Genomic DNA, 22157 nt, shown 5'->3' with positions numbered 1-22157 from the left:
TAACATTTATCCTTGTAGGAAAGCTCTTACTTAAGAGGGAGCATTATTAAGTGGGGAATGACCATCTTTTGCTGGGAAGGACTGGTCTTTGACTCCTTGAAAAGGCTAAGAGACGAATGTACAACTAAAGCCAATATTGAATCACAGTGATGAGCCAGGGAATTCCTAAAACTAAGACAAAATTAATTGCTTATCTTGGTTTTAAAGTTTTCCCCAACAACAAATGCCCTAAATTTACTAAACACTTTGGGCAACCTCCCTCTGTCCTCAGAGATTTGCACAGGATAAACAGAACAAATACTGTTCCTACCTGTTTGTTTATCTATGAAAATAATAAGCTTTCAACTCTTTCAATGAGCAATATATTTTTGGAATTCTACATAAAGATTAAAAGTCTCCTATTTGTTCCAGCACAAATTTTAATATCATTCAACTTGTGGATTTGAGTGCAGAATTTGACCCATTGCAGAAAGAAGTAATAACATTCTGAGATACTAGTTATTTCCAGTTTTCTTGATAATGTTGTAGTAATGCAATTAATCTGTTTTAATAAACTTTACATCACTATTACATATCACAGGTGTACACTAGATGACAAGGAAGGGACAGGGTGGAATAAAAGGCATTTCAGGGCTCCTCTCTTTAGTTTAGTTGTATATTTTTTGTCATTCAGCAAATCAGCCTTGAGAGGCAACTGTTGCTCATGCAAGATAGAAGCATTGATGCTGAGGAATCACATAGCACAAATAGCTCAGTTACGCAGATTCTGCTGGGCTCTTTGTCACCCAGTCTTATGCTGACATTCAAAGATTTTCCATATGACACAGTACAAGGTTGTGTGAAATTGTTCATAACAAAAATACACACTCCCTTCTTTGAAATGATTACTTTAATTATGTATTATAACAGAGATTTAATACGATAAGATTATTTGTATTCATTAGAGCACTGATTATATTGCTTCTTGTCATAATGTTTTATCACCAATGTGAAATACATTGCAATACTGATCTTTTTATTAAGCCAATATCTTTTAAAGCTAAAGATCTACCAAATTGTACAGGAAGTTAACTGTGTGTCTGTTTATTGAACTTGATTTACTCCATTGAGCTTTTAATAGAATCAGATAAAATACACAGATCAAAGAAATTTCCTGCTTAAGAGAGAAAGTGAACTGCATATTAACTTTTTCATGCTACCAGCAAGACTTCTAGCAACACAACCAATAGAATAGCTGCATTGCAGAGACATAAATCTTAGGAGTTAGACTTGCAGAAAAGCTGCAGTCACTGGCTATAGCTTATTTCAGAAAAAAAATTCTCTTTTCCATGACTTTGAACTGTTAGAATGCCCCTTTTACTCTTACTGTATTACCATTTGAAGTCATGATAAAAGCAGGCTTTCAAAGCTGTTCTAAACTGAGCTCTCTTTTTGCCTATTCATTTAAAAAACAAATAGTAGCATTTGTCTTACATAAAACCCAAAAATCACTGATTTGTTCTGTCCTCATGTTGAGTTGCAGTCTGCTAATGAGGTGAAATAACACTACATCCATTTTCAATAATAGATCTAGTAACAGAATTCTGTGATTCTATGATTCTGTGATTTTGTGATCTCTCTCACATCTGTAAGCTAGTTTTGATAGCTTTGAGACTGAACAGTATCTAACCCTATGAAGGATTCTGGTTAAATTAGTGAAAACACTTGCAGTAGTAATTTCAGGATGTGCATGGCATGTATGACTAAAACCATATAGGATTACTTACAGTTATTTTCATGTTAAACCATCTCCAACATGTTTCTTTTCAGTGTTTTAGAGAGGCCTATTTTTGTACTTTTTGGCTATGAATGTTATTTTCCAGTTTGCTTAGAGATACATAATTTTCCAGTTAAAGGCTTGAATCTGCAAACATTAAAACATATGCTTAATTCTACCTAGTGACAAAATCTCATTTATACTAACAGGGTAAAAACATTCATAAGGTTTGGCCCCTATTTGTCTTTCAGGAAATATTTTACACTCCTCCAAATACTTCAAGCAGCCCTTTCATTGAACAAACTATGCCTGCAAGGCTACAAAGGAAGCCCAAAATAAAAACAGAGATATCTGCACATTTCTCTAAGAAAGACAGCTTTTTCCATTTCAGTTTTAAATGGAAGAGAGAAGGAAGAAGAAAAGTCATAGCAGCACCTGTTACACTGCCAGACAAACCCATCAACAGGGCAAAATGTGGTGTGAACATGGCCATCAACAGAGTTAACAAGAGAAATGAGCCTCTAACAGTCAGAGCAAGTACCGGAGACCTGTAATTGGAATGGTTGTAGTTAGAAATACAAGAATACACAATTTCTGTGGCTGCAAAAAAGGGCAAAGGGTAAGAAAGAAGAGCCTTGGTTAAGAGACATAAATTCACTAGGGTTTCAAGAAATGATGGCAAGTTGTCTGTAATAACTTCCTTTGTCTTTTCACCCCAGGTCAAGAAAGCAGTAAGTGCAAAGGTCGTTTTCAAGATACAGGCAAAAAAATGAGTCCAATTTAGCATACACCTAAATTCCCCTGGGTTTTTCATATTACCTTCAAGTGTGGGAAGAAATATTTGGGAAGTGTAACTGAAAATGATCACCCCTACAGAGACCAAGAAGTGCTCAAATTCAAGGGAGAGTCTGAATTTTGCCCAGGACCACCGATGCATTTGTGTGAGACAGTAAGTTATCACTATAAAGATGATAACAAAATGAACCAAAGAGCAAAGCTGGCTGAGTTTGGAAACAATTTTGAGGGTTCTGATAAATATACAAGGTAACAGAGTAACAAATGCGATTACAGACCAAGTTTTCTCAGTCACGGGTACATATGGAAAACTGTGTGACAGCAAGTTCCCACTAACAACCAGATACAAAATACACGTCATGATCAGTTCCATCACTTGGGTCACATTGACAACTAAGCCTCCTAGACTGGGAGACAGCTTTGTGCAGCAGGCATTTGCAATATCTTCGTATGTATCTCTCACTCTTATCAGTTGCCCATCTTCATTTTCTTCATACAAGCAAGCAATTAGAATTTTGCCTGTGTAACAGCACAATGCTGCAGCCAAGACAATAAGAAGTAGACCACTGTATCCGCTGTGGAGGAGAGCATACGGCAATCCTAGGACAAATATTCCCTGAAGAGGAAAAAAAGAGAGAAAAGATAGCACAAAATCCCTTGGGCAAAATGTTTACAAGAAGTTGTACCCCCAAATCCGTCCTCCACTGAACGTTGCTTTCACCCACCTGCATGGTATAAAGTACTGCTCCATTCTGCTAAGTAAGTGACAACCATGAGAAATGTGTTTATTTGTGATAAATGAAATTACCAGCAGAAGTAACTACACACATGATGATAAGCTGTGAAAATAAGAATGTGACTGAATGATAGAGTCAGCTTTCTAGTTAATATTTAACGCTGATATGATTAGAAGCACATTTTAGAGGGTTCGTAGTGAGTTATTTAGTCAACATGCATATTAATGAAACAGGATTAGTATCAGTAAAATTAAGCATCTCTAGCATCATCTGGACAAGTTTCACTCTAATTAAAAATAGCAGTGTAGATAAATTCAATAATGACAATTGTCTTCAGTCTAAAATTTTTTAACAGACCTCTGGAGGGAAAATGGCATTAGAGTGCACCAGACTATGCTTGTGCTTCCTCTGCAGTCACTGTCCACATCACACAGCCTTTGCTCTTGCTAAGTCCAGTGATAAAGTGATTTTTCTAACTGCTGAGATTATAGACTATGCAAACTTATTTAGGTGCTTAAAAATACATGCAAAACAAATTTTCACTAAGCAGTTTTTGAAAATAGCATAGTTTTTCTTGTTTTATCTTGTAAAATAAAGAAGGAATTTTACTTCCACTGAACATTATGAAGACTTATTTGTCTTTTTCCTTCTTTCTTCTCTGTATTAAGGGACAAATTACACTTCTATGTGGTTTCATTTCCATCAGCACAAAACCAACAAAGGCCTTGAAAAGTAGTTATTAATAAAAACATCCAATTTAAGAAAGATGCTTTTGTGACATTTCTTTTTTTATGTTGCAAACCTGAAATTAGTACTTGCACATGAGCCAGACTGGTCAGGTGTTTCTATTCATGACAGCTGAAGAAAGGTAAGGAGGAAACAAAACACAGTTATGCAGAAATACAAGTAGTTCTGCAGAAATTTTTACTTCAATATTTCTTACTGCACCCATGACATGATGAAACCTGAGTATTTTTGCACGTGTTTTTTATTCTGGCCTGACAGAAGGAGTTGACTTGGACCACGCCCCTAGATTCTATTTCTGACCAAACCTGAGCAACCCTATCTGCTCTGCAAAACCTATGTACCCCTAACACAGAAGGGGTGACTCACTCTTCTCTCACTTCCTGAGAGGGTAGTGCTGTTGGCCTTCAGGAGCCAAAGCAGAAGAGGTGAGCTTAATGGTATAAATCTTAATCTTACACTTTACCATCCACGATTGTGATCATGAGGCCATGTGGGTAAGCAGAGTTTCAGGTATGCTTCTGCCTTTGGTGTTTTCCATCAACTCCCTCAGGTTTTATGTCTATCAGACAGTTTCTGTGAAGACAGTCTAGGAGCCCATCTCTGACAGAGCTCATCAAGCAGAAAGCTGTCTGTCTCAGCTTTGTAGGGATTTTACCTAGCATCCCTCTTAAATGATTCAAGTACGCCCAAGCCCGATCCACAAGGAGGGCTCTGAAGACAGGCATTTTTAAAAGCACTAAATAATAATCAGCATATAAAAAATATTCTTCTCTTCTAGCCACAAAATTGCCACGTCTTTTGAGCAGGTTATGGGGTGAGCATCAATCATGAAAGAAAGAGGTCCTTAAATTAGAGCAGTGCTTTTTCTCTAAGCCAATGAGAAAAACAGAGTACCTATTATATGAAAGAGCAACACTGCCGAATTCACCAGGCTTCACTCTTGAAGCGAGTATATTCAGATTTCAATTGAATTAGAGCTGGAGGATTTAAATACATGCACTAATAGAAAGGTCTATTTGTTGAAACAGAAGTACCTCAGTTATTATTATTGAAATAATAATAAAGTCATTTACCAGATACATTTTTTGGTTGTTTTCCATGACTTCGTTTACAGCATTGGGTTTTTATAAGTCACAGATACCATTTCATTTAGGAGCTGGCACATTCAACTACATAGCTTGTGGTGCTTAGTCACCCAAATCTCTCCATTCAATGTCTCCATTATAATACACATCTCATCACCTGATTACCTTGCAGTGTATTAGCATTTCTTTTGTATATGAACTTTACATAACTGTGCAAAATTCTACCATTTTTGCCATCAAGCTGTTTATTTTCTTAAAAAGATTAGCTGTCTGGCAGCATCCAGGCCGCAGGTAGGACATATGTAACAGTAGCTTTTGATATGAAGCCATTTTTAATCACAGCTTTCACTGACTGGAAAGTTAGATAGCTGCCTAAAGAACTGAATTTGGTTTCTTTCCTATGAAAACTATCCTTGGAGAACATTTATATAACAGATTGAGTTTAAAAGCATCACAAATAAACCAAGTCTATGACAAAATCAAGAAGATGAAGCCCCAGAGACATCTTCCATATTAACATAACAACAATGATGTTATCTCAGTTCCTTGCAGTTTCTACCAAGCTTATCTCATTTGTTCCATACTCACAGTGTTATTATTTTGCTGTCTAATCTTCAACTGGGCATTCAAACGTTGTTGACCCTAGGAGTCACGGTATAATTAAGCTGCAGGTAAATGTCAGCACAGGCCTTAGCCACACAATGGCTTCTCCGCTGCTGAATTCAGGCTGTTAAGGCCAAACAGCCTAAGCCAAAGCAGAAGACTTTGAGAGATGTTATCACAGAGAGTTTACAGTCCTCCCCATAGGTACCTGCTTTTCCATGCTCAATTGTTAGTTTAATCAGAGCATAACATAATTCTGACCTCTAACATCCCCTTGCTGTTGTTCATACTAAATAATTTAATTCAGTTACTAACACAGACCACAGCATGACCGAGGCAGGGGTTTTGGGTTGATTTTTTTTTTTTTTTAATTTTGTGAGTTCAGACCTTATTAAACAAAAAAAAAAAAATTGCCAATATATATTTTTTTCTTAAAATTATGTTTCAGTTGTTGTCTTTCCCAAAGTTTAGAGTTTAGAATTTCTAAACCGGATATTTCTACAGAAACTCTAAGTTTTTCTTTCAGCTGATATCTTCGATGTCTTTTTTTTCCCTGAGTTTTTAAAATCAAGCTCTCAATTACTAATGAAAAAAAACATTGTGGACATAACTGGTTTTGCAGCTTTTTGTATATAGAGTATGGTTAATAAAGAGAAATGAGAGAACACTGAACATGACAATACAGTAATTAGGTCTGTAGTAAAACAACAGTGCTTCTTCTGTCTTTCTAGAAACTTTTTTTTCTATTTAAAATAAAAACATAGCAATAACAAAATTCTACAAAATAACCAAAAATGTTATTGAGGGTAACAATAACTTAAAGAACAGATGTAACTTTTCTACACTTCAAAACTCATTTTGTATCTGCTCTCCCGTTCTTACCTTTCTAAAGCAATACTTTTTGTTAGGACAATTTCCTGAACACTATCAAGTTTAAACAGTTTAGCTAAAAAATATATATCTTTAATAATTTATTTTACTGTCAATGTAATATAACAGGTACAGGCATCAGTCCATATTTTCTGGCTTGCAGCTGTTCAGCAACTTTAGAGAATTTCTAAAAGTGACTTTTATGTGGAAAATTTCTCCTCCATAAAGAAATCCTTTCATGGATGATGATGAAGGTGGATTTTTGACCCTTTCATGAGAAATGAGTGCACAGAGAATGCAGATAGGGCATGGCAATATTTACCTGATTCCTTGATAGTGGAACAGGGACTCGGGTAATTCTTGCACCATTTGTCATTGCACATTTTGTTCAGCCTAGCCTGAGTCATTGAATCTTTTGATCCTACGTTCTCATGTCCAAATTTTGGCACAAACAGCCTTAGCTGTGAGGCATCAGTTAAAAATGAGCAGCAAAAGGAGCTAAATTGCCTCATAACTCTTAGTTTCAGCATTCCATCTGGGAAGTGTTCTAGTCTGAGTGGTTTAATTTCCAAATGTTCTAGAGCAAAGTCAAATATGTTACCTCTAAATATGCTCCTTTTAGGTGATCTGTTTATGGAATAGAATAACACAAGGGAAAAGCACTCACACATCTGGGGACAGAGGAGATGGAGTTTTTGAAAAAAATCTTCTGCTGTGGAGCATCTTGAGTGGTTGTGTTATTTACCGTCACTCCATCCACTCTGGGTGGGAAGGGAGCCCAAATTTGCCCAGCAGGCTGCATCTCCTCTTGAGTCCCACAGGTTTGCAAGGCTTGGGTATTTTCACCTTAGACTGAGAATGGAAGTGCACTCTCCTTTGTCAATCAGTGTGTCTGGGTGGAGGTCCTTGTCAAACACCCAGAGCAGACTTAGCTGCAAGCAGCTGGGCCAATGCAGGAGAAATGACTGAAGGCTCAGCTGGTGACCAGCCTTTGAAGAAATAGCAAGAAGAAGAGAAGAAACATGAAAGAAATGGTCAGAATCAGCTAGCAGCTCTTTGCCTTGTCAGAATACCCCCAAACAGAAGCATCCAGGCATGACAGGTGTCACCAAGAATCACAAATCCACTCACAACTGGTTTTGCAAAAAAACAAGAACAGGAATTCCAAACTACAACTGCACATGAAAACACTTTCCTGATGGTTTGACTACAATATTTGAACTACACATGTGTTTCTCACATAAGTAAGGCTGGCTGCTCATTTAAAAATACCTGACATCTGGACCGGTGCTGAATGCAAAAAATGGGGTTTCTGCTATTGTTATACCAGTATGATATTATATTATATTGTACTCATTTACCTCAGGGCACGCACCTCCCCAAGGAATAAAATGTGTTTAAAAAAAACCTGAAAAGTGAGCATGGGCAGGCACCCAGAGAAAAATATCAAAATTCCTTAATATTTAGTTTTAAAGCTTTTAGATCCAAGTAAAATATTCTGTTTCATAGGTTGTTATAACCTGAAATATGATACTTTGAAAAAAAACAAAGCAAATTGAAAGGAAATTAAAAAATAAAGAAGATCAGATCGCAGTCAGAGTTGAGGCATGCCAAAAGACAATGAAATTAAATGGAGTGAAAAGCAATGCTAAAAAAAAAAAAAAAATAGAGAAAATTATTTCACTTTAAGACTCAATCTTATGGAAAAATAAATTAAGAAATGAAGAAGTATTTAACTGAAAATTATTCTGTTCGGACAATTCTCCTATATGCAGAATACTTACTGATACATCAAAGACTGCCAAATTAACTCTGATTGCCTTTCTCACTATCTGTAGTTACTCCACTGGAATGGTTTGTTTGAGTCTGACTCTTTTCCCAAACTATGCATTAGATTCCATGCAGGAACATGGGTTAGACATAGAAACTATAACGGAAAGTGTCCTACCTGAATCTTCTTGGAAGAGCAGGAAGATAAATTCAAGATCCCTGCTTCTCAGTACAATTCCACAAAATATTTAATTATGTTGTTTACCTTTTGTTGCTGTTTGAAATAAATAATTTTCCCAAACAGATGCAAGCCTTGGTTACTGTGGAATTTATACAGAGAAGGAACTTTATTAATAAAAAATTTAAAAACATAGCAAATTCCTTAATCTCATGCCATGATAAGAAAGTTGCTTGCTGACCTCCGTGGTCTTCTTCCTCTCTCAGCCATCACCACGATCATCAGTGATTTTGCATCTTCTTCCAAATCACTGTTGACTACATTGAATAATAATGGATCAGATGCTGATTATTCCGGCAGGTAACCTCCTAAAGACTACTAGAAACTCATTCTTTTGACAATACATACTCAGTGACAGTTACTTTTTCAGAACCTGCCACTTAGGTAGTTGTTAATCCATTTAAGGTGTACTCTGTGGTTTCACTAATTTTAAAATCAGCATGTTGTGTATTAATGTGTCAAAATTCCATTTAAAAGTATAAATATATTATTTATCTTTCACTGCCTAAATTACAATGTGATAAAAGAATTATCTGAAGTGTGTTTAATAAGGACTGTAAGAACTCGTTCTCCAGAAACGTGATTGACACTAATTTTATTTCTAGTTTTTTATTCTCTATCAATTAAAACCTGTAGTAACAATTACATTATTTTTCTCAGCATTGTTTCCAGGCTTCACTAGTCAGGATTTCTATGGTTTTTAAAATATTGGGATGATATCCACATTCTCCTGAAAATTTCACATGTAGTAACAATTAAATAAGAACATTAGCTGGTCAGATGTGTCTTTTGTTATGTCTCTCAAGTGAAAACTTGAGAGACATAACAAACAAATAAACAAACATTCTGCCTTCAAAATTCTATTGAGATACATTTTAACATCCATTTTAAATGTGGTTATCTCATAGTTAATTGTCCAAATCTAAGCTTGGAAAAATTAGGCACATCAATTTAAAATTTACACCTATTTTAAGACAGTTAATTAGCAGAGATGAGATGAATTTCATTTCACAGATGTCCATGCTGAGAATGAAGTGTGCACATAGAGCGTAGAAACTCTGAGACTTCAATGTCTTATGGAAAATAGCATAATGCCTATCCTGAAAAATTACAAAAAACACACTCCTCTCCTGTGCTATGAGCATGTCCTACTGGTTCTCTCCAGGAACTACTTATGAATAGCTGCATCTATTTTTCAGAATTAAGAAGAGTCTTAGAACCTCCATCTAATAATGTAGGAAATCAGTGTTGGAAAGATCAGTGAGAAATCTCGGAGAAGATGAAGGCAATCTTACATTAGAAAATCTCTAAGTTAATTTTTTCCATTCTTACAGCCACATATTCTGGTGTCTGTGTCTCAGTGACTTGACCAGGATCACTTGCGTGCACCAAGTGGGACAATGTTCATGATGTCTCTGGTGTTCATCTCGGATAGTGACGGCAAACAGATTTTTTTGTATAGATTTACCTTCTATGCACTTCTGGAACAGATGCAGTTTTGGATATTTTGCCTCATTATTTTCTCTCATCCCTCATAAATATTAGGCAAAATTCCTGTCTTTTAACAGAAGTGTGGTTTGTCTTATATGCATGTTTTATAAATACTATGTTCTACTTGATTCCCTTAACACTTATCCATAGGTGAGTTTTTCTACCTCTCCTTTTAAATGAAAGTGGTTATAGGCTGCTCCCTAGTACTTAATGCATACCTTCCCTTTTAACTTTGTTCTTCTGTTATTACTGGTACTTTCAGACAAGCATGCATAGTCACACAGATAAACATACACTTCCATTTATACTTAATTTTTGCCATGACTACTATATCACTTTCAAATGTTTACACTAAACCTAGCCTCTTTTTTTCCTAATTCCTAAATATTCTTTTCTTATTGTCCTAATTACTGGGAGATGCACTATTTCCTCTTTTTTACTGTTCAGAATATATAATTATCACTCTCACCTTTTATTTCTCCTTTTTGCTATACATACATTAAAAACAAACAAACAAACAAACAAACAAACAAACAAACACCCACCCCCCCCCCCAAATTAATTGATATATCCACTTCACTCCTGAAGTAGGAGGGGTATTAACACATTGGTATACTATTTCTTAATTATGAAGTGTGGCTTCTGGACATCTCATAAATTCTTGTTAAACAACTATAAAGTTTCTTTCCCAATGGGCTGTATGTATTTATTCTTCCTAATCAATTATCTCATAATTTTCTCCAGGTTTGAAAAATTCATTTTTGAAGTACCAAGCAAATATATTACTGTCCTCTGTTTCCCTATAATTAATGTAATTAGATCCTCCAATTTGTTCCTCTTTATCCAATTTAATGAGGCCCAAAAGAGAATTATCTTATGCAAGGTTCAATACCTTTTGTGTTAGATAATTATCATCTGTAGTCCTTAGAAACTTCAATGATGTTTTTACAACACACTGCATAAAATGTCTACCATAGGTCTTTAAAACTGAAGTCACCAAGAACAGTGCAATTTTTCTTTCCAGACAATAGCTCTAATACAGATAATCATCTCTCTAACATAGAGTGCCACCCTCATTTCTTTAGACTGTTCTTTTTAGGTAAACATGCTTTATGTAATTATTTTAAAATTCTGGCTGCATAGATCATCACATCATGTATTTGTAATATCAGTTATATCTTATTACTTCTCAGCAGTAAGAATTCCCATTTCCCTGACTGGCTACCCAAACTCTTGGCACTGTTCTACAGATGTCAGGAAAAGAATTAATCTTTCCCTCTCACTTCATAGTTTGCTCACAGCTCAGCTGAGTTTGAATTCAAAAGTACTATGAGCTGTTCCGTGGAAAATTTCAAATATTATCTACGGCTTGTCTGACCTCAGCAGCAGATCCATCTCCTCTAATGTCAGTGAAAAATCTTCCTTTAAAATCAGGGATGGTTGAATTAGACCTCAGAAATCTTGTTTTTCCTGATTTTTCTTATTCTTTCTCTCTGCTAGTGCCAGCCTGTTTCAGCTGCAGAGAGGACAGAGACTAAGGTGTTTATTCTGTGATTAATGCCTTCAGTTGCCTTATATACTGACAGAAAATTTAAAAGTGCTTACCTGTCAAACCTTCAGGCACCATAAATAGATGATCAGGCAGATATAGACTGCTCAGAAGATATTATGATAAGGTAAGCAGGTAAAGAAGCTGCATGGTCTGCGCAGCAAAATGCATGTGTCCATTTGACTGACAAAGACCACTGATTTTTAAATTTTTTTTAGTGGACATATTAGTCTTAAGAATCTCCTAAAGATAAGAGAAGAAAGAAAATGTCTGGGAAAATAGGGGGGAAAAATAGCTGCTCTTAAATGTGACAGCTGCTCCCATAGGCTTTGCTACTGGTTTAAATATTTCTTCCAAAACTGAAGTATGCTTGATGCTTAATTCCTCATGGTTTGATGGAAAATGTTAGTTTGCATAAATCCAGAGCTCTCTGCAAGTATGAATTGAATCACACAAAGAAAATCTCCCAAGCAAATTACCTTTCAAGAAAACATTATTTTGCTTGGTCCCAAAGGAGAAAGAAGGCTTTCATAAAAAGAATGAGCATTCTTATTATGTGTTATGTATCTAAGAGTAAAAAGAGATGAAAAAAGTAAGGCAGTTAAAACTAAAACAAACATTATTCTGCAAGTCAGTTGTGATGAGCAACATGGACTCCCTGGCTGCTTACTTATTTCTCTCAATATAGACCAGAATTTCACCTGAAGGCAGGCAAGTGATCCAAACATCCAGTACAGCAACATGCAACTGAGGTCCATGAATGTATGGCCAGAATAGCTTGCGGGGAAGCAGAGGGGAGTTTTGGGAGACTACAAGCAAAGCAAAGCAGTGGGGAGTCACATAATTTAATTTGAGTGTTCCTGACAAAACAAAAGGAAGAATTAAAGTGCGCAGAAAGTTCAGACTCAGGCTGTGAGAAAGCATTTGGGTCATTAAGAGTTTTCTTGAATGCTGCCTGGATGGGACAAGCCACAGTTCCTGTCACTTTTAACAAGCAATACTGAAGAGGAAATGGAAGAAAAAGCCACCATACTACAAAAAACTTTGTATTGGGAAAAAAAAAACTGATTCACTTCTGAGAGTAGAAAAGGAAGTCAGATTACATCTGCTAGAAGCTGAGATATATTTTCTGAACACCAGCATAGGATTTGGTGCGAATAAAAGATGACTGAATCCTCCTATGGCTGATATTATCCTGTTCTTTCCTCAGCACAGACCTACCAAATTTAGGTGGATTCTTACTCAAGTTATAATGACGTCTAGGATTCAGTATATAAAGGGGAAATTTGTCTTAGAGCCCAGCCTGGGTGGAATATAGATAATAGTCTGGATGAAAGACAGAAATAGTGGTATACGATTATGTTTGGTCTCTGGGAATCAGTGAAATGATACAGAGTATCATACTGCATTCCTCTGGAATATGTGAGAAAAAATGCTGGTTTACCATTAGGCTGGGTATAGTAAACAATTTTTTGCTGCTTTTCCTCTCTTAACCTCACTTCCACTTCAGCCCCTGAAGGCTTCTACCTTTGGGATAAAAGAAGCAGCAACAGATTTTACTGCCTGATAATTCATCATGCATAGATCCAGATAAAGTTGAGGTTGCAAATAAAATCATATAATGGAGATGTCTCTGTCCTACAATAATTCCTAATGTTTAACAAAGTAGAATAATTCCCCTAATTTCAAGTAGATTAGGCAAACATTCTCAAATATGCATAATAAATAACAAAGAATAAAAATAAAGGTTAGAAAAGAAATATGAGTGGGTTTTATGGTATGATGTGAGTAATCATCATAAAAGCGAAGTTAGGTAAAATCTCGTTTAAATAAAAAGAAAAAAAATAATATGGTTATATATTGTGAAACCAGGCATATGATATATAAAACACACATTGAAAGCATCTTTTTAAGGTCTCTAGATGTAAAATACTTGAAGTATCACTACTTGCAGAGGTATTCTCATTCTGTTGTACAGACTTTGATAGAGGTCCTTGACCTCTACTGATCCATGAAAAAAAGGACTGGAGTTACAAAATAACTAATATTCTTTTTCTGTGTTATCTGTTTTGTTTGATTTTTTTTTATTTTTTTTTTTTTTTTTTTTTTCTTTTTTTTTTCCTTTTTTTTTTTTTTTTTTTTTTTTTTTTTTTTTTTTGAATCTATTTTCTTAGTCTGCAGTTACACAGGAAAGACAAAATCTGAGAGAAAAAACTGGGCACCTTGAATATTTTTGACCCTTGATGAGGACCTCAGGTTTATTCTTAGCTTTTGTGCGCAAAAGCTGTCTGTGTGGAATGAAATAAAAACATTCCTTTCATTATCAAAACTAAACCAGCTAAGCATATGCTGTAAAAATTTGTATACAAAAAAAGAGTTTTGGGTTTTTTCCTTAACCTGAATCATTCTGATAGTGCATAGAAAACTTCCCATCTCTATTGGATCTCTTCTTCGTTATACTTCAGTGTCGAGATCTCTAGTGATTTCATATTTGATAAATTGCCTTCAAGGTTGCATTTAGTTTCTGTTCCTTTCTCCTAAGTAATCTTAACTTCTTACATTCAAATTTTTAGCAAAAATCAAAATTTATTCACAACGTGTCATTAATGAATTTTAGGTGAAAACTCAGTGGCTATACTTGAAGTTACTGAAGTGACTACTGTCTTTACTGTCTTTGGTACCCAAGGAAATTATCACTTCTTAGTACCTATGAACTGGGCTAATCTCACCCAGCTTCTGCCTAAAACAGATGTTCAATGAATGAGTGCACACAGTGGCAGAAGAGACATATATGACAAATCTCCCTTGCTTTGATGCACTTTTACTAGGAACAGGATCCCTAACTTTTCTTTACTAAACAGACCAAAAGGTTAAGGTAATCATAGAATCACAGATTTTCTGAGTTGGAAGGGATCTGGTAAGTCCAGAAAGGTTGGATAGAAATAAAGAAGATGGATAGAAACAGACTTGTTCCCACAGTATAGTGGGCTTGTTTTAGGTTTGGGAATCTCCATCAGAGATGCCTATGTCACTCTGTCATCTGTAGAGTCAGGTGAATTCCTTTGCAAAGCCACGAGAGAGTGGGGTCCTGGAAGAGCAAAGGAAGAGCAATAAGTTGGATAATTTGGTAACAAGTCTGCACCAGGGGAGGCAAGAAGAAGGCAAAAAAGTGCCATTAGGGAAAGTGCGGAACATGAAATCCTAAGGCTGTGAACTATATTGGGTAGAAACAAGGGATAGGAGAATATGAAGAGGCTGTGAGGAAAAATGACTGGATATGAAAAATACCTAACTCTAAGCATAAGACAGGAATAAGGAGAAAGCTAGAGGGAAAGTATGCATTATGCAGCTTTCTGATTAGGAAAGGAAACCTTCGGGTATGGAATGGCAGCTCCTCACATTTTAGGAGATAGTAAAGAGACTCTGAAATCCCATCCAAGGAGCAGAGGGAAGACTACAGTTTTGTACAAGTATTTTATTTTTAGCCTGAGATGACAACAACAAAAAATATAAAAGGAAGAGCTCTGTCTGAGAGTAGCTGGTTTTCCAGCCAAAGTGAAAGAAATCAGCAGCCAAGTAAAGGCAACAAGGGCAGGAGTGGAGAACTCATTTTAAACTCCAGATTCCAATTAAATTTTAGAAGGAGATTTTCAAGTCCCTCAAGGTGGCTGAGGAGATGTCATTTGGAGTTGCAGAAATCATGCAGACAATGAGACAAGAGAAGAGGTTCAAAATGTAGTGAGACAGAATAAACTTCAGTGCCAACTTCTAGAGTGACAGTAAAATGAGAGCAATAACATGTATTGTCACAGAAAAAAAATAGATAACTTCTTATAAACAAAAGAAACAAATTCCTCACAAAAATAATGTATATTGAGTCTATATTGCATACAATTCTTATTCTTAATCCACATTTTTTCAAGCTTCAGTAGAACTACTCACAGTTTCTGAAATATACAGATTTAGTCTGAAATAATTAAATTAGAATGGCTTTAAAGTTGAAAGGAAAAATTTCTCTGCTTATCAAGGAGGAACTACCCTGAATCAAGCACGATTCTGGAGGAGAAAACAGCAACAAAACCCATCATGAATTGAAATATCCATGTAAAGAAAAGACCTGAAATGGACATTGCTACTGATAACAAAACAAAACAAAAAGTTTGTTGTAGAGACGACAAAATATGATCTACTGGTGCTGTTTTTTGTGTCAATTCAAGAAATGGACTGAGAGAAACTGAAATGGATAGCAGTCTGTGTGTACGAGCTGAAGTGAATGTTTCCTCACTTTGACTCAAATGTTTACATTTTTGAGAAGTAAATACTAAATTTCCTTTTTTTTTTTTTTTTTTTTTTTTTTTTTTTGCTAGCTATTTAGTAACACAACTTTGTACATATGGCAAAACAAGTGCCACTGGCCAAGAACACAGAGAAACATTGCCTTCCAAGAAACATAGTATGTGGGGAGAAGGGAGAGAAGACATACAAATAGAAGTCAATTTCTTTTATTAAGGTTTGGAGGTAAAATGTTTTATACAGCGTACTGTGATAAAACTAAGTTACAGTATATCATATTCAATACTGTGTATAATCTGTGTTTAGGGCTTTTTATTTTCTCAAATAGCTCCATTTGCTTATTCAAACAGAGCTTATACAATTTCAGCGAATCTACTGCTGTCAGGAATTATATACACTGAAGTAAACTGTAGATAAACCATCTATGGATTGTGTGGAAGAAGCTTTATCATGTGGACAGTCTGCTAGAGAAACATCACTATCTCTAATTCCACCAGCACATTATAATAATTCAGATGTCCTTTGCTTTCAACATTAAATTCTCATATGCACTTGAAGTGTTGAGCTTGTCAACTTTCATTCCTTGATGAACCCTAGGGCTCACTGTTCTACTTCATAAAAAAAATTACTTCCCTTCCACAAATTTGCTAATGGAAGTGAAGGAAGTTTAGAAGAAAAACCAGAAAACAAATACCATATGACAAAATATTTTATTTTCTGTTGCCTGACACTCTGTTCTTGCCATCTTGGGAGGAATGTTATCCTGGGAGGAGTTATATGACTCAATATGGTTTATTAAAGCAAATTTGTTGAGGTTGTATACCTCATAAGTTAAAGAATAGGGCTAGAAAGAACATTTTTAAGAATGTTTTCCAGTAGTGACAGCTGGTCAATGGCATATGCTATAGAGAGAAACAAGTGTACAAATTATCTCAGCCACAGAAAGATGGTGAATAATTATAATAGGTAATTTAGGTTTTGTTTTGAAAGTTAACTGTCAAATGTAACATCACAACAATGAACTAGCCAAATATAACAGATACAGGAATTCAAAGCTGCCTAATAACAGCATATTTAAATACCATGTGACCTGCCATGAATTTAAAAAAGAGAAGAAGAAATTACACCATCTGTTTTAATTCAGTTTGTTAAAAGTGCTAGCAGGGATTGATGACACCAAAAAGTATGGTAGATTAATTTGATTTTAGTATAGTGGCAAAGTACATCAGCTATTCCCTTCACCTGAGGGAGCCAGAGATCCTTGTTCTGCGACAAGTCCTGGCACATTGGGATCTCCCATGGAATAAAGGGATCCCTGTTTTCAAGCAGCTGACAGCTACTTGATCCTTTGTTTTAGGTGACATTTATTGTTTCAAAGAGTATAATTTTCATAATGCCACTATCCATTTATCTTTGATATCATATTGCTGTCATTTTCTTTCTTGGCCATCTGGATTTTTAAGATGGAATACCCATTTTTATGGCTGAATATTCTAAAGGTACTCTTATCACATTCTTTTGCTGATCTATCTTGTGCTCAGTTCCTACAATAGCTCAATAGCTAGGAGAATTAATTCCTTATAGAGAAAAGAGGAAACTGAATCAAATGTCAAGCTGATTTATCACAGGCTGCATTTAAACAATCATTATTTTATAAAGAGTTTCTGTAAAATAGGAAATATTTTGAGACTCGCTTTTAAAATATTTTTCATTGTTGGAGCACCTGAAAGTCCTTGAATGTAATCCCATTGTGTAAAGCAATGCGTAAACAAAGCATAGAAAGATGGTCTCTTCTCCAAAGTATTTAAAATAGAGGGGTAAGATAACAAGAAACAAAATGTTCTAGGGTGACTTTATGATGCTTGTATCCCCAATTGTTTGTTGTGCTTATGCAGGATATTAAGCTCTGCACCTTTCAGACTGGTTCTGAGATCGAAGGCGGGAGAAGAAGCGCACAGTTTGCAGAAACTGCACTCACTCTTCCGCATTCCCTCTCATGGACTGTGTTATCTGCAGCCTGCTCTGGACTGAAACCCAGAATTATTTACTCTTTTTCTGCAGCAAGATAGATTAGGAGAAATGCAAAGCAGGCTCAAACTTAAAAGGTATAAAGACAGGTTTATTAACAAAACTATAAGAGAGAAGTTAATAAGAATCAGAATAAAACTTTCAAAACACTTTTTCTCTCCTCCAACAGATTCTTTTCTTTCTCACAGACAACATAAAAAGACAAAACTCAGAAATCTAGGTCAGTACTACTTATAAAATAGTCTTTTATCAGTCCATTTAGAGAGAGAAGTCTCTTTGGGTCTGTTATGGTAAGTTTCCACAAGAAAGAACAGTCCACTTGTGGCTTTTTACTCAAAAAAACCAGCCACCCAGGGGCATCTGCAGTTGTGAAAATCCCTCCGATATCATGCAGCCTTTCCTGTGGCTGCATATGGACCATGAAGTTCATGGATGTTACAGTGTGTTAATTGGGTTTATATTGTGTTTCATTTTTATATTGGATTTGTAATGTTTTTTCCCTTTTGCCCTTTAACTGTATCACGTGGTTTGTCCCTGATCAGCGGTGCCCACCTCCTACACTGGAATGTAACCCAACTCTGTTCCACTTCCCACCTTGTCCCTGATTGGGGAGTGGCTTGTCCCTGCCTCTGGGCCTGTCCCCCCGGGAAAAAAAGCCCCAGGATGGGCAGAGCCTGGTGCTCTCTGGCACTGGCATCCACGGGGAAAGGACTCCAGAATAAAGCTGTGATATGCCCCTGGTGAGAGAGCAGGCTCATTCCTTTTGCCATCGGCGGTCATCTGGGTCTTGGTAAAGAATCACAACACATTGAATTGTCATTTTAAAGATGAACAGTTCCAAAAGCAAAGGTTTTTTTCTTCATCTACCTCTAAAATCATCTCCCTCTCAAGAAACAGATATTTTCTTTCCCTGGGGGCAGAGGGCTTCATATCTTTCTCTCTATTTTCCTCTGTTCAAAAATCTCCATTAGATCACAACTATTTCAACATTTACTTTGGCCATGGCAGATACCTTTGCTCAAATCTACGATCTGAATACTCTATCATCTCCCCAATGCATATTTTTCCACAGTTTAAAGGGATAGTCTAGCATATTACAGTCTGTTACCACAGCTCACAGAAGACTTTCAGCCCAAAAGCCAAGGCATCTCCTCCATCTCCTCATCTAAGACGCTGTTCTTCCTTAATTGACCCTAATATCTTCATAGTGTCTCTTTACATGTCTCCCACTCTGGCTGTTCTCTCTCTCAGAGAAAGGTTAGTGCTCTGCAAGTTTCATCTGTGCAAGGGAAGAGTTAACATCTTCCTAGGCTCTTCCCCAGGAAATGGCTAAAGGTACTGAATTCAGGCCATGCTGGGGATGGAGCCAGGATCTCTTGCGTGGCTTGGCTTTTCCCCCACCTTCCTCTGTCCAGCAGCCGCTGGAGGAAGGAGCGGGGGATGCTCGGCCTGGGCCGTGATGGAAGTGTGGCATAGCAGCAGATATTATTAGCCGATTGGGCTTGGTCTCAGCCAGGACAGGGCATACTCTTCTCCCTTCCCTCTCCCTGGGAGTCTTTGGGGCAGACCCGGCCGAGACGGCTGCAGTGGCAGGGCCCGGCCAGCCTGCCAGGCCCGAGGACCACGCGGCATGGCGGAGCCAGCCCTCTTACCTGTCCTGAGGCCAGGAGGAAAAGGAGGTTTCCTGGATTTCTTCTAATTTTTTTACCTGTGTAGCCCAGAGGTGTATCCCATACTTAATTGGTCAATGAAGCTGTCAATATTTTCTATAACTTCCTTGGGAAAAATCAGTTCCATGCTAAACCAGCACACAGCTGCTTCATGTAGGAGGACTCATATCTATAAAATAGATGTTCTAAATGATTGATAGTAACAGATTTTCCTGATAAAACAATTTTCAATTTTAAATGACAACTGAACAGTTAACGGGAAGTCGTCACTACAAGAAATAGCCACTTATAAATTCTCCAGCACTTTCTTTACCAGACTGTGACAAGCAACATCAATCTCAGGATAAGTATACTATGCATTGAAGTGATTTAACTGCTGCTAGGAATAAACTGAAGAAAATATGGTGCATTTGAAATTTAGATGCTGAAATATACAGATTTCAAAAGCACAAAGCAAGAAGAGTTTCCGCTAAAGTTATTGGAAGTGATAGATAATTGACGTTGCTGAAAATCAAGTGTCAAATAATACTTTCTTGAAATGAAAGGTTATAATTTGAGGTTCTGAACAGAATTATTAATTATTCATTTCTTTAAGCCTAGTAGTGTTTCTGGCTACTGTTATCAAAATAATGAAATATTAGACAGGTATATCTGTAAAACTCAGGTAAAAATCAGTTAAAGATATAAAATAAGGTATTGGTTATGAATAAATATTTTAAAATATATCTATCTTACACTCAGTGGAATCAAGATATTCAGATTTAAGGCTGAGGTTGCATATGAAATTCCACGGGTTTTTTGAGTATTGTACTTTAGACTATTTCCTTCTCATCTCATATGAGATAAAAATTGCAATTAGCTTAAAATAGATCAACATAATAAATTACGTAATAAAGTATATCAGTCATAGCCAAGTTACTGAGACTATTAGAATCATTTATGAAGGCAACACAGAGAAAGACACCTTCTGTAATTCTCTTGTGACTCATCTGTTAAGAAATGCAATTTTGAACACATGGTGAGGATAAGCATGATCTAAGGACTGCTTTAGCTTCTAAAGATATTTTAATATGTCATTTTAACTCCTAAAAGGCTTTAAGAATTGCAATACTTTGTTCTGTTGCTTGTGTAACCCATGTACTCTTTTCTGGGATTCAAGAGATAGTATGGTGCTTTCTGAACCAGTAGTTCATATGTTGGGGCTGTCTGTACATCCAAGGAGTAATGTTGTGGACTAGTTACGTTATGTCGCAGCTTCTGCTTGATGGAAAATCTGATATGGAGGGACGTAGGAAAACTGATCTGACATTTCTAATGTTTCCATAATAGCTACAGTAGACTATGCTGATGTAAGTCCACTCAACACTCCCTCCCTCACACCTGATCATTGCCCAAATAATGTGATGATGGACATAAAAGTCAAAAACTACAAAACAGCAACATATAACTCATGAGAATTATCCAAATATTTATTCCTGGAAAAATTTTTGATGAGCGACCTCTGTGTTTAGGAGTTGGGTATTCATAATGTTTTTTAGTGTTTGTAGCTGACCAAGGAAAAAGCAGACTGAGGAAGTACACTGTCTAATGAGATTTATGGGAATGGCAGTCAACTCAAAACCAGACTGCTGCACTTGTACTTACATGTCAAATAAAGAGATTTCTCTGAACTAGATGTTATTTCTTTGTTGCAGGACAGCACATTTTTGATAAAGACTTTTTGTGATAAGAAATAGGGTTGGGAATAGAGAAAATACATATCCTGAATGCAGCCTTCTCTGTACCATATGAATAAGTGCACAAAAGAAGCCTACCACAGGGTCTGAGCTGAAATAAAATGTTATATGAAGTAGTGATATATGTCTGGAATATTTTTTTTCTCCTCAAGAGAAAATCAGAGAGGAAAACCAGGGCACAAATATTAGTTACAGAGTCTTCTCCCTTAAAATACATCTTTTATCAATTGCATTGCATAATGGCGACATTCTATCATAGAAGAAACAGATCTGAATTTATATGGCTCTCACCAGGGTTTTTGGGGTCTGCAGTTCTGGCTATAACGGTTTGTGGTTGAAAGCCTTGGAAAAATAAATTTGCCAGTACTGCCGGTGCATTTCAGCTAAAATAATATTCACTATTTGGAATTTTTATGTGCATCACAATAGTCCTAGTATCTTGGAATTTTACTTTCTGCTGTCATTTTTTGACATGTCATTCGAAAACTTGAATTACTTTCTGGTCCTAGTTTAGATATCAGCATTCAGCATCTCTCTTCAATTCTCAGTACCACATCTTGATATAAAATGCAGAAGTTAGTTTCTCTCAGATGTCTATAATTTAGTCCAGAGTACGACTTTAGCTTAAGTGCATATGCCTTCAGCTTCAATATATAATGTATAATTCAAGGAAGTTACTGCTTTGTGCTCAAGCAAAGATTGACCCTTCTTTTCACGTCAGAAAAGAAATACTTAAGATCAAGTTGCAGTTAAATCCAAGTGGCTATTTATCCAAACATGACTAAATTA

The 22157-nt window shown here is 36.3% G+C and overlaps 1 protein-coding gene across 1 annotated transcript; it reads right to left on the bottom strand.

The window, feature by feature from the left end:
- Positions 1–2015: 2015 nt before the first annotated feature.
- Positions 2016–3325, bottom strand: LOC120750841 (vesicular inhibitory amino acid transporter-like). Its single transcript, XM_040059883.1, is given in 3 exon segments — positions 2016–3167; positions 3277–3288; positions 3290–3325. Coding segments are annotated over 3 exon segments (1200 nt in total).
- Between the last annotated feature and the right edge of the window lie 18832 nt (positions 3326–22157).

Source organism: Hirundo rustica, chromosome 3 (assembly GCF_015227805.2).
Source record: "Hirundo rustica isolate bHirRus1 chromosome 3, bHirRus1.pri.v3, whole genome shotgun sequence".
Classification (NCBI taxonomy): domain Eukaryota; kingdom Metazoa; phylum Chordata; class Aves; order Passeriformes; family Hirundinidae; genus Hirundo; species Hirundo rustica.
This window is presented reverse-complemented; position numbering and strand designations above follow the sequence as displayed.